The sequence below is a fragment of the Oncorhynchus kisutch genome, unplaced genomic scaffold, assembly GCF_002021735.2.
Source record: "Oncorhynchus kisutch isolate 150728-3 unplaced genomic scaffold, Okis_V2 Okis09a-Okis19a_hom, whole genome shotgun sequence".
Taxonomy (NCBI): Eukaryota; Metazoa; Chordata; class Actinopteri; order Salmoniformes; family Salmonidae; genus Oncorhynchus; species Oncorhynchus kisutch.
Window position 1 is genome coordinate 13,449,795 of NW_022261985.1, and position 17,358 is coordinate 13,467,152.

The 17,358-nt window shown below is 46.0% G+C and overlaps 1 protein-coding gene across 4 annotated transcripts in view; it reads left to right on the plus strand.

The window, feature by feature from the left end:
* The window catches only part of LOC109885944 (LIM domain only protein 3), a 90,128-nt gene extending 81,493 nt beyond the window's left edge, over positions 1–8,635 (plus strand). For 3 of the 4 annotated variants that reach the window (XM_031815548.1, XM_031815547.1, XM_031815545.1), the window contains exon 3: positions 8,506–8,635. In XM_031815548.1, coding sequence (XP_031671408.1) covers positions 8,506–8,635 — 130 coding nt within the window. Of the gene's footprint in view, positions 1–7,321; positions 7,425–8,505 lie in introns of those variants that run through there. The other variant, XM_031815546.1, reaches the window with a different exon arrangement.
* The last annotated feature ends 8,723 nt before the right edge of the window (positions 8,636–17,358 follow it).

Here is a 17,358-nt window from a genome sequence, read left to right on the forward strand (position 1 = left end):
TACCGGTCCAATGTCATGTCTCTATACCCTCCCTGTACTGGTCCAATGTCATGTCTCTATACCCTCCCTGTACCGGTCCAATGTCATGTCTCTATACCCTCCCTGTACCGGTCCAATGTCATGTCTCTATACCTCCCCTGTACTGGTCCAATGTCAAGTCTCTCTACCTCCCCTGTACTGGTCCAATGTCATGTCTCTGTACCGGTCCAATGTCATGTCTCTATACCTCCCCTGTACCGGTCCAATGTCATGTCTCTATACCTCCCCTGTACTGGTCCAATGTCCTGTCTCTATACCCTCCCTGTACCTGTCCAATGTCATGTCTCTATACCCTCCCTGTACCGGTCCAATGTCATGTCTCTATACCCCCCCTGTACTGGTCCAATGTCATGTCTCTATACCCTCCCTGTACCAGTCCAATGTCATGTCTTTATACCTCCCCTGTACCGGTCCAATGTCATGTCTCTATACCCTCCCTGTACCGGTCCAATGTCATGTCTCTATACCCCCCTGTACCGGTCCAATGTCATGTCTTTGGACTGGTACAGGAAGAGTAGCTGCTGCCTTGACAGGAACTAATGGGGATCCATAATAAACCCCAGGAAGAGTAGCCGCTGTCATTCTGTTGAGCTGTGTTGATGCTAGACCTGTCATTCTGCAGGGCTGTGTTGATGGTAGACCTGTCATTCTGTAGGGCTGTGTTGATGCTAGACCTGTCATTCTGTAGGGCTGTGTTGATGCTAGACCTGTCATTCTGTAGGGCTGTGTTGATGCTAGACCTGTCATTCTGTAGGGCTGTGTTGATGCTAGACCTGTCAACCTGTAGGGCTGTGTTGATGCTAGACCTGTCATTCTGTAGGGCTGTGTTGATGCTAGACCTGTCATTCTGTAGGGCTGTGTTGATGCTAGACCTGTCATTCTGTATAGCTGTGTTGATGGTAGACCTGTCATTCCATAGGGCTGTGTTGATGGTAGACCTGTCATTCTGTAGGGCTGTGTTGATGCTAGACCTGTCATTCTGTAGGGCTGTGTTGATGCTAGACCTGTCATTCTGTTGAGCTGTGTTGATGCTAGACCTGTCATTCTGTAGGGCTGTGTTGATGCTAGACCTGTCATTCTGTAGGGCTGTATTGATGCTAGACCTGTCATTCTGTTGAGCTGTGTTGATGCTAGACCTGTCATTCTGTAGGGCTGTGTTGATGCTAGACCTGTCATTCTGTTGAGCTGTGTTGATGCTAGACCTGTCATTCTGTAGGGCTGTGTTGATGCTAGACCTGTCATTCTGTAGGGCTGTGTTGATGGTAGACCTGTCATTCTGTAGGGCTGTGTTGATGCTAGACCTGTCATTCTGTAGGGCTGTGTTAATGCTAGACCTGTCATTCTGTATAGCTGTGTTGATGGTAGACCTATCATTCCATAGGGCTGTGTTGATGGTAGACCTGTCATTCTGTAGGTCTGTGTTGATGATAGACCTGACATTCTGTAGGGCTGTGTTGATGGTAGACCTGTCATTCTGTAGGGCTGTGTTGATGCTAGACCTGTCATTCTGTAGGGCTGTGTTGATGCTGACCTGTCATTCTGTAGGGCTGTGTTGATGCTAGACCTGACATTCTGTAGGGCTGTGTTGATGCTAGACCTGTCATTTTGTAGGGCTGTGTTGATGGTAGACCTGACATTCTGTAGGGCTGTGTTGATGCTAGACCTGTCATTCTGTAGGGCTGTGTTGATGCTAGACCTGTGTCATTCTGTAGGGCTGTGTTGATGCTAGACCTGACATTCTGTAGGGCTGTGTTGATGCTAGACCTGTCATTCTGTAGGGCTGTGTTGATGGTAGACCTGACATTCTGTAGGGCTGTGTTGATGCTAGACCTGTCATTCTGTAGGGCTGTGTTGATGCTAGACCTGTGGCATTCTGTAGGGCTGTGTTGATGCTAGACCTGTCATTCTGTTGGGCTGTGTTGATGGTAGACCTGTCATTCTGTAGGGCTGTGTTGATGCTAGACCTGTCATTCTGTAGGGCTGTGTTGATGCTAGACCTGTCATTCTGTAGGGCTGTGTTGATGCTAGACCTGTCATTCTGTAGGGCTGTGTTGATGCTAGACCTGTCATTCTGTAGGGCTGTGTTGATGGTAGACCTGTGTCATTCTGTAGGGCTGTGTTGATGCTAGACCTGTCAACCTGTAGGGCTGTGTTGATGCTAGACCTGTCATTCTGTAGGGCTGTGTTGATGGTAGACCTGACATTCTGTAGGGCTGTGTTGATGCTAGACCTGTCATTTTGTAGGGCTGTGTTGATGGTAGACCTGTCAACCTGTAGGGCTGTGTTGATGCTAGACCTGTCATTCTGTAGGGCTGTGTTGATGCTAGACCTGTCATTCTGTAGGGCTGTGTTGATGCTAGACCTGTCAATCTGTAGGGCTGTGTTGATGCTAGACCTGTCATTCTGTAGGGCTGTGTTGATGCTAGACCTGTCATTCTGTATAGCTGTGTTGATGCTAGACCTGTCATTCTGTAGGGCTGTGTTGATGCTAGACCTGTCATTCTGTAGGGCTGTGTTGATGCTAGACCTGTCATTCTGTAGGGCTGTGTTGATGCTAGACCTGTCATTCTGTAGGGCTGTGTTGATGCTAGACCTGTCATTTGGTGAGCTGTGTTGATGCTAGAACGGTCATTCTGTAGGGCTGTGTTGATGCTAGACCTGTCATTCTGTAGGGCTGTGTTGATGCTAGACCTGTCATTCTGTAGGGCTGTGTTGATGCTAGACCTGTCATTCTGTAGGGCTGTGTTGATGCTAGACCTGTCATTCTGTAGGGCTGTGTTGATGCTAGACCTGTCATTCTGTAGGGCTGTGTTGATGCTAGACCTGTCATTCTGTAGGGCTGTGTTGATGCTAGACCTGTCATTCTGTAGGGCTGTGTTGATGCTAGACCTGTCATTCTGTAGGGCTGTGTTGATGCTAGACCTGTCATTCTGTTGAGCTGTGTTGATGCTAGACCTGTCATTCTTTAGGGCTGTGTTGATGCTAGACCTGTCATTCTGTAGGGCTGTGTTGATGCTAGACCTGTCATTCTGTAGGGCTGTGTTGATGCTAGACCTGTCATTCTGTAGGGCTGTGTTGATGCTAGACCTGTCATTCTGTAGGGCTGTGTTGATGCTAGACCTGTCATTCTGTAGGGCTGTGTTGATGCTAGACCTGTCATTCTGTAGGGCTGTGTTGATGCTAGACCTGTCATTCTGTAGGGCTGTGTTGATGCTAGACCTGTCATTCTGTAGGGCTGTGTTGATCCTAGACCTGTCATTCTGTAGGGCTGTGTTGATGCTAGACCTGTCATTCTGTAGGGCTGTGTTGATGCTGACCTGTCATTCTGTAGGGCTGTGTTGATGCTAGACCTGTCATTCTGTAGGGCTGTGTTGATGCTAGACCTGTCATTCTGTAGGGCTGTGTTGATGCTAGACCTGTCATTCTGTAGGGCTGTGTTGATGGTAGACCTGACATTCTGTAGGGCTGTGTTGATGGTAGACCTGACATTCTGTAGGGCTGTGTTGATGCTAGACCTGTCATTTTGTAGGGCTGTGTTGATGGTAGACCTGTCAACCTGTAGGGCTGTGTTGATGCTAGACCTGTCATTCTGTAGGGCTGTGTTGATGCTAGACCTGTCATTCTGTAGGGCTGTGTTGATGCTAGACCTGTCATTCTGTAGGGCTGTGTTGATGCTAGACCTGTCATTCTGTAGGGCTGTGTTGATGCTAGACCTGTCATTCTGTATAGCTGTGTTGATGCTAGACCTGTCATTCTGTAGGGCTGTGTTGATGCTAGACCTGTCATTCTGTAGATATTCACCGGGACAACAATCTAGCTGTGTTTTATTTTCTGTAGATAACAGAGTGTGCTTTTGAAATGGTTCCCTATTCCCTATGTGTTACACTACATTTGTCCAGAGCCTATAGTGCATTAGGGTGCCATTTGGGACTCTTTAAAGGTTAAAAATCAACCCTGCCGTATCCATGTGCTGTTCTCAGATCATTCATTAGATCAGGATCTCTTACCTACAGACCAGAGAGACATGTAGTTATCAGGATCTCTTACCGACAGACCAGAGAGAGAGACATGTAGTTATCAGGATCTCTTACCTACAGACCAGAGAGAGAGACATGTAGTTATCAGGATCTCTTACCGACAGACCAGAGAGACATGTAGTTATCAGGATCTCTTACCTACAGACCAGAGAGAGAGACATGTAGTTATCAGGATCTCTTACCGACAGACCAGAGAGAGAGACATGTAGTTATCAGGATCTCTTACCGACAGACCAGAGAGACATGTAGTTATCAGGATCTCTTACCGACAGACCAGAGAGACATGTAGTTATCAGGATCTCTTACCGACAGACCAGAGAGACATGTAGTTATCAGGATCTCTTACTGACAGACCAGAGAGACATGTAGTTATCAGGATCTCTTACCGACAGACCAGAGAGACATGTAGTTATCAGGATCTCTTACCTACAGACCAGAGAGAGAGACATGTAGTTATCAGGATCTCTTACCTACAGACCAGTGAGACATGTAGTTATCAGGATCTCTTACTGACAGACCAGAGAGACATGTAGTTATCAGGATCTCTTACCGACAGACCAGAGAGACATGTAGTTATCAGGATCTCTTACCTACAGACCAGAGAGACATGTAGTTATCAGGATCTCTTACCGACAGACCAGAGAGACATGTAGTTATCAGGATCTCTTACCTACAGACCAGAGAGACATGTAGTTATCAGGATCTCTTACCTACAGACCAGAGAGACATGTAGTTATCAGGATCTCTTACCGACAGACCAGAGAGACATGTAGTTATCAGGATCTCTTACCTACAGACCAGAGAGAGAGACATGTAGTTATCAGGATCTCTTACCGACAGACCAGAGAGACATGTAGTTATCAGGATCTCTTACCGACAGACCAGAGAGACATGTAGTTATCAGGATCTCTTACCTACAGACCAGAGAGACATGTAGTTATCAGGATCTCTTACCGACAGACCAGAGAGACATGTAGTTATCAGGATCTCTTACCGACAGACCAGAGAGACATGTAGTTATCAGGATCTCTTACCTACAGACCAGAGAGACATGTAGTTATCAGGATCTCTTACTGACAGACCAGAGAGACATGTAGTTATCAGGATCTCTTACCGACAGACCAGAGAGACATGTAGTTATCAGGATCTCTTACCTACAGACCAGAGAGACATGTAGTTATCAGGATCTCTTACCGACAGACCAGAGAGACATGTAGTTATCAGGATCTCTTACCGACCGACCAGAGAGACATGTAGTTATCAGGATCTCTTACCGACAGACCAGAGAGACATGTAGTTATCAGGATCTCTTACCGACAGACCAGAGAGACATGTAGTTATCAGGATCTCTTACCTACAGACCAGAGAGACATGTAGTTATCAGGATCTCTTACTGACAGACCAGAGAGACATGTAGTTATCAGGATCTCTTACCGACAGACCAGAGAGACATGTAGTTATCAGGATCTCTTACCTACAGACCAGAGAGACATGTAGTTATCAGGATCTCTTACCGACAGACCAGAGAGACATGTAGTTATCAGGATCTCTTACCTACAGACCAGAGAGACATGTAGTTATCAGGATCTCTAACCTACAGACTAGAGAGACATGTAGTTATCAGGATCTCTTACCTACAAACCAGAGAGACATGTAGTTATCAGGATCTCTTACCTACAGACCAGAGAGACATGTAGTTATCAGGATCTCTTACCTACAGACCAGAGAGACATGTAGTTATCAGGATCTCTTACCTACAGACAAGAGAGACATGTAGTTATCAGGATCTCTTACCGATAGACCACAGAGACATGTAGTTATCAGGATCTCTTACCTACAGACCAGAGAGAGAGACATGTAGTTATCAGGATCTCTTACCTATAGACCAGAGAGACATGTAGTTATCAGGATATCTTATCGACAGACCAGAGAGACATGTAGTTATCAGGATCTCTTACCTACAGACCAGAGAGACATGTAGTTATCAGGATCTCTTACCTACAGACCAGAGAGACATGTAGTTATCAGGATCTCTTACCTACAGACCAGAGAGACATGTAGTTATCAGGATCTCTTACCTACAAACCAGAGAGACATGTAGTTATCAGGATCTCTTACCTACAGACCAGAGAGACATGTAGTTATCAGGATCTCTTACCTACAGACCAGAGAGACATGTAGTTATCAGGATCTCTTACCTACAGACCAGAGAGACATGTAGTTATCAGGATCTCTTACCTACAGACCAGAGAGACATGTAGTTATCAGGATCTCTTACCGATAGACCAGAGAGACATGTAGTTATCAGGATCTCTTACCGACAGACCAGAGAGACATGTAGTTATCAGGATCTCTTACCTACAGACCAGAGAGACATGTAGTTATCAGGATCTCTTACCTACAGACCAGAGAGACATGTAGTTATCAGGATCTCTTACCGATAGACCAGAGAGACATGTAGTTATCAGGATCTCTTACCTACAGACCAGAGAGACATGTAGTTATCAGGATCTCTTACCTACAGACCAGAGAGACATGTAGTTATCAGGATCTCTTACCTACAGACCAGAGAGACATGTAGTTATCAGGATCTCTGCGGTTTGATCATGTGAACAAGCACGCCGGAACTATAAGTGCCTGAAGAAGTTTGTCGTTCTCCCAATAGATTATTGTTTTCTATGATTTCATGAGCCGATAGTTTTCCTGCTAGTGATTCTCTCCTGGGTCTCTATCTATATCTATCATGCTAGGTGTCTACAGGAGATCTGTCCTCTCCTGAGTCTCTATCTATTTCTATCATGCTAGGTGTCTACAGGAGGTCTGTTCTATCCAGGGTATCTATCTATCTCTATCATGCTGGGTGTCTACAGGAGGTCTGTTGTCTCCTGGGTCTCTATCTATCTCTATCATGCTAGGTGTCTACGGAGGTCTGTTCTCTCCTGGGTCTCTATCTATCTCTATCATGCTAGGTGTCTACAGGAGGTCTGTTCTCCACCTGGGTCTCTATCTATCTCTATCATGCTAGGTGTCTACAGGAGGTCTGTTCTCCACCTGGGTCTCTATCTATCTCTATCATGCTAGGGTTCTACAGGAGGTTTGTCCTCCTGGGTCTCTATATATCTCTATCATGCTAGGTGTCTACAGGAGGTCTGTTCTCTCATGGGTCTATCTCTATCATGCTAGGTGTCTACAGGAGGTATGTTCTCCCCTGTTCTAGCAGTGCTTTCCTCCTGTCTCTTCCGCAGGTTGTTTGGGGTAACAGGGAACTGTGCGGCCTGCAGTAAGCTGATCCCAGCCTTTCCTCCTGTCTCCTCCGCAGGATGTTTGAGGTAACAGGGAACTGTGCGGCCTGCAGTAAGCTGATCCCAGCCTTTCCTCCTGTCTCCTCCGCAGGTTGTTTGGGGTAACAGGGAACTGTGCGGCCTGCAGTAAGCTGATCCCAGCCTTTCCTCCTGTCTCCTCCACAGGTTGTTTGGGGTAACAGGGAACTGTGCGGCCTGCAGTAAGCTGATCCCAGCCTTTCCTCCTGTCTCCTCCGCAGGTTGTTTGGGGTAACAGGGAACTGTGCGGCCTGCAGTAAGCTGATCCCAGCCTTTCCTCCTGTCTCTTCCGCAGGTTGTTTGGGGTAACAGGGAACTGTGCGGCCTGCAGTAAGCTGATCCCAGCCTTTCCTCCTGTCTCTTCCGCAGGTTGTTTGGGGTAACAGGGAACTGTGCGGCCTGCAGTAAGCTGATCCCAGCCTTTCCTCCTGTCTCCTCCGCAGGTTGTTTGGGGTAACAGGGAACTGTGCGGCCTGCAGTAAGCTGATCCCAGCCTTTCCTCCTGTCTCTTCCGCAGGTTGTTTGGGGTAACAGGGAACTGTGCGGCCTGCAGTAAGCTGATCCCAGCCTTTCCTCCTGTCTCTTCCGCAGGTTGTTTGGGGTAACAGGGAACTGTGCGGCCTGCAGTAAGCTGATCCCAGCCTTTCCTCCTGTCTCTTCCGCAGGTTGTTTGGGGTAACAGGGAACTGTGCGGCCTGCAGTAAGCTGATCCCAGCCTTTCCTCCTGTCTCTTCCGCAGGTTGTTTGGGGTAACAGGGAACTGTGCGGCCTGCAGTAAGCTGATCCCAGCCTTTCCTCCTGTCTCCTCCACAGGTTGTTTGGGGTAACAGGGAACTGTGCGGCCTGCAGTAAGCTGATCCCAGCCTTTCCTCCTGTCTCCTCCACAGGTTGTTTGGGGTAACAGGGAACTGTGCGGCCTGCAGTAAGCTGATCCCAGCCTTTCCTCCTGTCTCCTCCACAGGTTGTTTGGGGTAACAGGGAACTGTGCGGCCTGCAGTAAGCTGATCCCAGCCTTTCCTCCTGTCTCCTCCACAGGTTGTTTGGGGTAACAGGGAACTGTGCGGCCTGCAGTAAGCTGATCCCAGCCTTTCCTCCTGTCTCCTCCACAGGTTGTTTGGGGTAACAGGGAACTGTGCGGCCTGCAGTAAGCTGATCCCAGCCTTTGAGATGGTGATGAGAGCTAAAGAGAACGTCTATCACCTGGACTGCTTCGCCTGTCAGCTCTGCAATCAGAGGTGAGTTTACTGGACGGAAAGCTGCTCCTCGCGTCCACTCAGCCAATCTGGAGGCTTGATGTTGAGAAGGGGCGGGACAGTGTGGACATTCCCGAATCATTCTCTAACAGTCCCTGACGTCCATGTTAGGACAGCCTCAATCTCAGCAGGAGTTGACTGAGCCTGGTCTAACAGTCCCTGATCAGAGATCTTCTTGTCTAACAGTCCCTGATCAGAGATCGTCTGGTCTAACAGTCCCTGATCAGAGATCGTCTGGTCTAACAGTCCCTGATCAGAGATTGTCTGGTCTAACAGTCCCTGATCAGAGATCGTCTGGTCTAACAGTCCCTGTTAATGTTGCTGATCAGAGATAGTCTGGTCTAACAGTCCCTGATCAGTGATAGTCTGGCCTAACAGTCCCTGATCAGAGATAGTCTGGTCTAACAGTCCCTGATCAGAGATAGTCTGGTCTAACAGTCCCTGATCAGAGATTGTCTGGCCTAACAGTCCCTGGTAATGGTGCTGATCAGAGATAGTCTGGTCTAACAGTCCCTGATCAGTGATAGTCTGGTCTAACAGTCCCTGATCAGTGATAGTCTGGCCTAACAGTCCCTGTTAATGGTGCTGATCAGAGATAGTTTAAGAAAAGTTGAGATAATAGAGATCTCCCACTGACCACAAACTGTTTACATCAACAATGTTGTAGCGTCATTTGTCAACGTGTTGTGATGTGGAATCACGTGGATTTGGATTTGAAAGAAGTAATCAATTTACACTGTTGTTTTGTGGGTAATATTTCACTACAGGATTACAATTGAGTCATTTAGCAGACTCTCTTATCCAGAGAGACTTACAGTTGTGAGTCAGTTAACAGACTCTCTTATACAGAGAGACTTACAGTAGTGAGTCATTTAACAGACTCTCTTATCCAGAGAGACTTACAGTTGTGAGTCATTTAACAGACTCTCTTATCCAGAGAGACTTACAGTAGTGAGTCATTTAACAGACGCTCTTATCCAGAGAGACTTACAGTAGTGAGTCATTTAGCTGATTCTCTTATCCAGAGAGACTTACAGTAGTGAGTCATTTAGCAGACTCTCTTATCCAGAGAGACTTACATGAGAAATGAGGGTTAAGCGCCTTGCTCAAGGGCACATAGACAGATTTTTCACCTAGTCGGCTTGGGGATTCGAAACAGTGAACTTTCGTGGTGGCCGGTAGCCTAGTGGTTAGAGCGTTGGACTAGTAACCGACAGGTTGCTAGATCGAATCCCCTGAGCTGACAAGGTAAAAATCTGTCATTCTGCCCCTGAACAAGGCAGTTAACCCAGTGTTCCCCTGTAGGCCGTCATTGTAAATAATAATTTGTTCTTAACTGATTTGCCTAGTTAAATAAAGATAAAATACTGGCCCAATCCTCTTAACTGCTAGGTCATCAAGGTAACCAATTTTCAACATAGACAAACCTAGTATAAAATATGTTGAATTTGTACCTTTAAAACAACGTCAGATCTACAAAGTAATATCCACTATAAGATTTTTGTAAAACAATAGGCTGGACAGCGCCTCCTACTGCATCTATCTACAGCCATCCATTCAGTCTCCCACCCAGGGGTTTATATCCAAACCCAGCCTTTCTTAGCTGGGATGTTCGTCACTGACAATTACCAATGTGTTAAAGTGACATTGATTGCTGAGACATCTCCACTTGATAGATTCATTGTTGCTATCAAAGTTATTCTAAAGTGTAGGTTCAACAGAGCAAATGAAATGTAAACCGGACTGTATCTATCACACAGCATCTACGATGCTCCGTACTGTATCAATCACACAGCATCTACGATGCTCCGTACTGTATCTATCACACAGCATCTACGAGGCTCCGTACTCTTATCAATCACACAGCATCTACGATGCTCCATACTCTTATCAATCACACAGCATCTACGAGGCTCCGTACTCTTATCAATCACACAGCATCTACGAGGCTCCGTACTGTATCAATCACACAGCATCTACGATGCTCCGTACTGTATCTATCACACAGCATCTACGAGGCTCCGTACTGTATCAATCACACAGCATCTACGAGGCTCCGTACTCTTATCAATCACACAGCATCTACGAGGCTCCGTACTCTTATCAATCACACAGCATCTACGAGGCTCCGTACTGTATCAATCACACAGCATCTACGAGGCTCCGTACTGTATCTATCACATAGCATCTACGAGGCTCCGTACTGTATCTATCACATAGCATCTACGAGGCTCCGTACTCTTATCAATCACACAGCATCTATGAGGCTCCGTACTGTATCAATCACACAGCATCTACGAGGCTCCGTACTCTTATCAATCACACAGCATCTACGAGGCTCCGTACTGTATCAATCACACAGCATCTACGAGGCTCTGTACTCTTATCAATCACACAGCATCTACGAGGCTCCGTACTGTATCAATCACACAGCATCTACGAGGCTCCGTACTGTATCAATCACACAGCATCTACGAGGCTCCGTACTGTATCAATCACACAGCATCTACGAGGCTCCGTACTGTATCTATCACACAGCATCTACGTTGCTCCGTACTGTATCTATCACACAGCATCTACGATGCTCCGTACTGTATCTATCACACAGCATCTACGATGCTCCGTACTGTATCTATCACACACCATCTACGATGCTCCGTACTGTATCTATCACACAGCATCTACGAGGCTCCGTACTGTATCTATCACATAGCATCTACGAGGCTCCGTACTGTATCTATCACATAGCATCTACGAGGCTCCTTACTGTATCAATCACACAGCATCTACGAGGCTCCGTACTGTATCTATCACACAGCATCTATGAGGCTCCGTACTGTATCTATCATATAGCATCTATGAAGCTATTTAGGCCTGTACAGCATTAGGGAAGTCATCAACAGCTGTTGTTTCCGGTTCAGTCCAGGATTCATCTGAAACTAGACAAAACATATTGACCCAGGGTTTCAAGATGTGTTTAGGAATCGGATAACATTTAGAAATAGGATTCAATCAAATCAAACTGTATTTAAAGAGCATTTCAAGTCTGATTTGATTCAGTCCTTAAATTTTTTTTGTTGACATGGAGACCTGAATCCCATCAACCAATTATTAATTAGTTGACAAACTGGAATTAAAGCCCGATTCAGCACAGATGGAGTTATCCAAACTGGAATTAAAGCCAGATTCAGCACAGATGGAGCTATCCAAACTGGAATTAAAGCCAGACTCAGCACAGATGGAGCTATCCAAACTGGAATTAAAGTCAGACTCAGCACAGATGGAGCTATCCAAACTGGAATTAAAGCCAGATTCAGCACAGATGGAGCTATCCAAACTGTATTTAAAGTCAGACTCAGCACAGATGGAGCTATCCAAACTGTATTTAAAGTCAGACTCAGCACAGATGGAGCTATCCAAACTGGAATTAAAGCCAGATTCAGCACAGATGGAGCTATCCAAACTGGAATTAAAGCCAGACTCAGCACAGATGGAGCTATCCAAACTGGAATTAAAGCCAGATTCAGCACAGATGGAGCTATCCAAACTGGAATTAAAGCCAGACTCAGCACAGATGGAGCTATCCAAACTGTATTTAAAGCCAGACTCAGCACAGATGGAGCTATCCAAACTGGAATTAAAGTCAGACTCAGCACAGATGGAGCTATCCAAACTGGAATTAAAGACAGACTCAGCACAGATGGAGCTATCCAAACTGGAATTAAAGCCAGATTCAGCACAGATGGAGCTATCCAAACAGAAGAAGCATCTCCTTTAAATGACGATATTTGGTTGCGTTGGAAACCAAAAACAATTCAGTATCACTTTTTAAATAGACTAAATAGCCTTTTAACTGCCTCCAGCTCAACCAGAAGATAAAGAATGGGATGAACTATCCAACCAGAAGATAAAGAATGGGATGAACTATCCAACCAGAAGATAAAGAATGGGATGAAGCCAGTGGTTCAGATGGAACTATCCAACCAGAAGATAAAGAATGGGATGAAGCCAGTGGTTCAGATGGAACTATCCAACCAGAAGATAAAGAATGGGATGAAGCCAGTGGTTCAGATGGAACTATCCAACCAGAAGATAAAGAATGGGATGAAGCCAGTGGTTCAGATGGAACTATCCAACCAGAAGTTAAAGAATGGGATGAAGCCAGTGGTTCAGATGGAACTATCCAATCAGAAGATAAAGAATGGGATGAAGCCAGTGTCTCAGATGGAACTATGCAACCAGAAGTTAAAGAATGGGATGAAGCCAGTGGTTCAGATGGAACTATCCAACCAGAAGATAAAGAATGGGATGAAGCCAGTGGTTCAGATGGAACTATCCAACCAGATGATAAAGAATGGGATGAAGCCAGTGGTTCAGATGGAACTATCCAACCAGAAGATAAAGAATGGGATGAAGCCAGTGGTTCAGATGGAACTATCCAACCAGAAGATAAAGAATGGGATGAAGCCAGTGGTTCAGATTGAACTATCCAATCAGAAGATAAAGAATGGGATGAAGCCAGTGTCTCAGATGGAACTATCCAACCAGAAGTTAAAGAATGGGATGAAGCCAGTGGTTCAGATGGAACTATCCAACCAGAAGATAAAGAATGGGATGAAGCCAGTGGTTCAGATGGAACTATCCAATCAAGAAGATAAAGAATGGGATGAACCCAGTGGTTCAGATGGAACTATCCAACCAGAAGATAAAGAATGGGATGAACTATCCAACCAGAAGTTAAAGAATGGGATGAAGCCAGTGGTTCAGATGGAACTATCCAACCAGAAGATAAAGAATGGGATGAATCCAGTGGTTCAGATGGAACTATCCAACCAGAAGTTAAAGAATGGGATGAAGCCAGTGGTTCAGATGGAACTATCCAACCAGAAGATAAAGAATGGGATGAAGCCAGTGGTTCAGATGGAACTATCCAACCAGAAGATAAAGAATGGGATGAACTATCCAACCAGAAGTTAAAGAATGGGATGAAGCCAGTGGTTCAGATGGAACTATCCAACCAGATGATAAAGAATGGGATGAAGCCAGTGGTTCAGATGGAACTATCCAACCAGAAGATAAAGAATGGGATGAAGCCAGTGGTTCAGATGGAACTATCCAACCAGAAGATAAAGAATGGGATGAAGCCAGTGGTTCAGATTGAACTATCCAATCAGAAGATAAAGAATGGGATGAAGCCAGTGTCTCAGATGGAACTATCCAACCAGAAGTTAAAGAATGGGATGAAGCCAGTGGTTCAGATGGAACTATCCAACCAGAAGATAAAGAATGGGATGAAGCCAGTGGTTCAGATGGAACTATCCAATCAGAAGATAAAGAATGGGATGAACCCAGTGGTTCAGATGGAACTATCCAACCAGAAGATAAAGAATGGGATGAACTATCCAACCAGAAGTTAAAGAATGGGATGAAGCCAGTGGTTCAGATGGAACTATCCAACCAGAAGATAAAGAATGGGATGAATCCAGTGGTTCAGATGGAACTATCCAACCAGAAGTTAAAGAATGGGATGAAGCCAGTGGTTCAGATGGAACTATCCAACCAGAAGATAAAGAATGGGATGAAGCCAGTGGTTCAGATGGAACTATCCAACCAGAAGATAAAGAATGGGATGAAGCCAGTGGTTCAGATGGAACTATCCAACCAGAAGATAAAGAATGGGATGAAGCCAGTGGTTCAGATGGAACTATCCAACCAGAAGATAAAGAATGGGATGAAGCCAGTGGTTCAGATGGAACTATCCAACCAGAAGTTAAAGAATGGGATGAAGCCAGTGGTTCAGATGGAACTATCCAACCAGAAGATAAAGAATGGGATGAAGCCAGTGGTTCAGATGGAACTATCCAACCAGAAGTTAAAGAATGGGATGAAGCCAGTGTCTCAGATGATACTATCCAAGTAGTAGATACATCTTCTTTAAATGTTCATATCTGGCTGCGTTGACAACCAAAATCAATTCAATATTGTGAAGGGGATAGAGGGAGATGTAGAGATAGAGAGAGATAGAGGGAGAGAGAGGGAGGGAGAGAGATAGAGGGAGAGATATAGATAGAGGGACAGATAGATGGAGATAGAGGGAGAGATAGCGATGGAGGGAGATAGGGAGAGATAGAGCTAGAGGGAGAGATGGAGATAGAGGGGAGATAGAGATAGAGGAGGAGATAGAGGGAGAGGATGAGATAGAGGGAGATAGAGGGCGATAGAGGGAGAGGATGAGATAGAGATAGAGGGGAGATAGAGAGAGATAGAAATAGAGGGGGAGATAGAGGGAGAGGATGAGATAGAGATAGAGGGGAGATAGAGGGAGAGGATGAGATAGAGGGAGATAGAGGGAGAGGATGAGATAGAGATAGAGGGGGAGATAGAGGGAGAGGATGAGATAGAGGGAGATAGAGGGAGAGGATGAGATAGAGATAGAGGGGAAATAGAGAGAGATAGAAATAGAGGGGGAGATAGAGGGAGATAGAGGGAGAGGATGAGATAGGGATAGAGGGGAGATAGAGATAGAGGGGAGATAGAGGGAGAGGATGAGATAGAGGGAGAGGATGAGATAGAGATAGAGGGGGAGATAGAGGGAGAGGATGAGATAGAGATAGAGGGGAGATAGAGGGAGAGGATGAGATAGAGATAGAGGGAGATAGAGGGGGAGATAGAGGGAGAGGATGAGATAGAGATAGAGGAGGAGATAGAGGGAGAGGATGAGATAGAGAGAGAGGGGGAGATAGAGATAGAGGGGGAGATAGAGGGAGAGGATGAGATAGAGATAGAGGGGAGATAGAGAGAGAGGATGAGATAGAGATAGAGGGGAGATAGAGAGAGATAGAGGGGGGAGATAGAGGGAGAGGATGAGATAGAGATAGAGGGGAGATAGAGAGAGATAGAGGGGGAGATAGAGGGAGAGGATGAGATAGAGATAGAGGGGGAGATAGAGGGAGAGGATGAGATAGAGATAGAGATAGAGGGGATATAGAGAGAGATAGAGGGGGAGATAGAGGGAGAGGATGAGATAGAGATAGAGGGGAGATAGAGAGAGATAGAGGGGGAGATAGAGGGAGAGGATGAGATAGAGATAGAGGGGAGATAGAGAGAGATAGAGGGAGAGATAGAGGGAGAGGATGAGATAGAGATAGAGGGGAGATAGAGAGAGATAGAGGGGGAGATAGAGATAGAGGGGGAGATAGAGGGAGAGGATGAGATAGAGATAGAGGGGAGATAGAGAGAGATAGAGGGGGAGATAGAGGGAGAGGATGAGATAGAGATAGAGGGGAGATAGAGAGAGATAGAGGGGGAGATAGAGGGAGAGGATGAGATAGAGATAGAGGAGGAGATAGAGGGAGAGGATGAGATAGAGGGGAGATAGAGAGAGAGAGAGGGGGAGATAGAGGGAGAGGATGAGATAGAGATAGAGGAGGAGATAGAGGGAGAGGATGAGATAGAGATAGAGGGGGAGATAGAGGGAGAGGATGAGATAGAGATAGAGGGGGAGATAGAGAGAGAGGGGGAGATAGAGATAGGGGGAGAAAGAGATAGAGGGGGAGATAGAGGGAGATAGAGATAGAGGGGAGATAGAGGGGGAGATAGAGGGAGATAGAGATAGAGGGAGAGGATGAGATAGAGATACAGGGGAGATAGAGGGAGATAGAGGGAGAGGATGAGATAGAGATAAAGGGGAGATAGAGGGAGATAGAGATAGAGGGAAAGGATGAGATAGAGATAAAGGGGAGATAGAGATAGAGGGAGAGGGGAGATAAAGGGGAGATAGAGGGAGATATAGAGATAAAGGGGAGATAGAGGGAGATCGAGATAAAGGGGAGATAGAGGGAGATATAGAGATAAAGGGGAGATAGAGGGAGAGATAGAGGTAGTTCTAAACAGTTCTAAATCTCCTTATACTGCCACTTGCCGTCTCGTCTTATGTATCTGACCTGGGCTGAACAAGTCTTCCTTCTCTCTCTTACAGGCAGAGATGCACTAACGTGACACAGTCAGACTGTACATCTGTTACCTTGGCAACCCAGAGTTGATGAGAGTACTCAGCACTGCAACACTGCAATTACTGCAATTACACAGCACTGCAATTACACACACACACACACACACACACACACGCACACGCACACGCACACGCACACGCACACACACACACACACACACACACACACACACACACACACACACACACACACACACACACACAGTCCCTAACCCCCTAACCATAACTCCTAACCCAACACCTAACCTCAACCCCAAAGCCTAAAACGAACTATTAAGACAAAAATAGCATTTTAATTAATTCAGGACATGAAAAAAGTCCAGACTTTTCAAAATTGTTCTTGTTTTCCGACCTTGTCAGGCCATTCTGGTCTGAATAAGGCAGGAAAACATACACAACACGCACACACATGTACCTTCTTTTTTAACTTCTTTTGTACATAATGTTGCCACTACCGTCTCTTATGACTGAAAATAACTTCTAGACATCACGACTGTGATTACTCACCACAGACTGGCAGAATCCTTTTTTCCCTTTCACCACTCTGACGAGCCAGAAGAGAAGGATAACCTACTTCCTCGAGAACAGGCCCCGATCCCCGTGATCTGCGTGAAGAGGAGGCGGAGAGACAGGGGTCGAAGGGCGGTGCTGTCTTCTGAGAATTCGTAGACGATCGAAATAAACCCCCACTTCCCTCC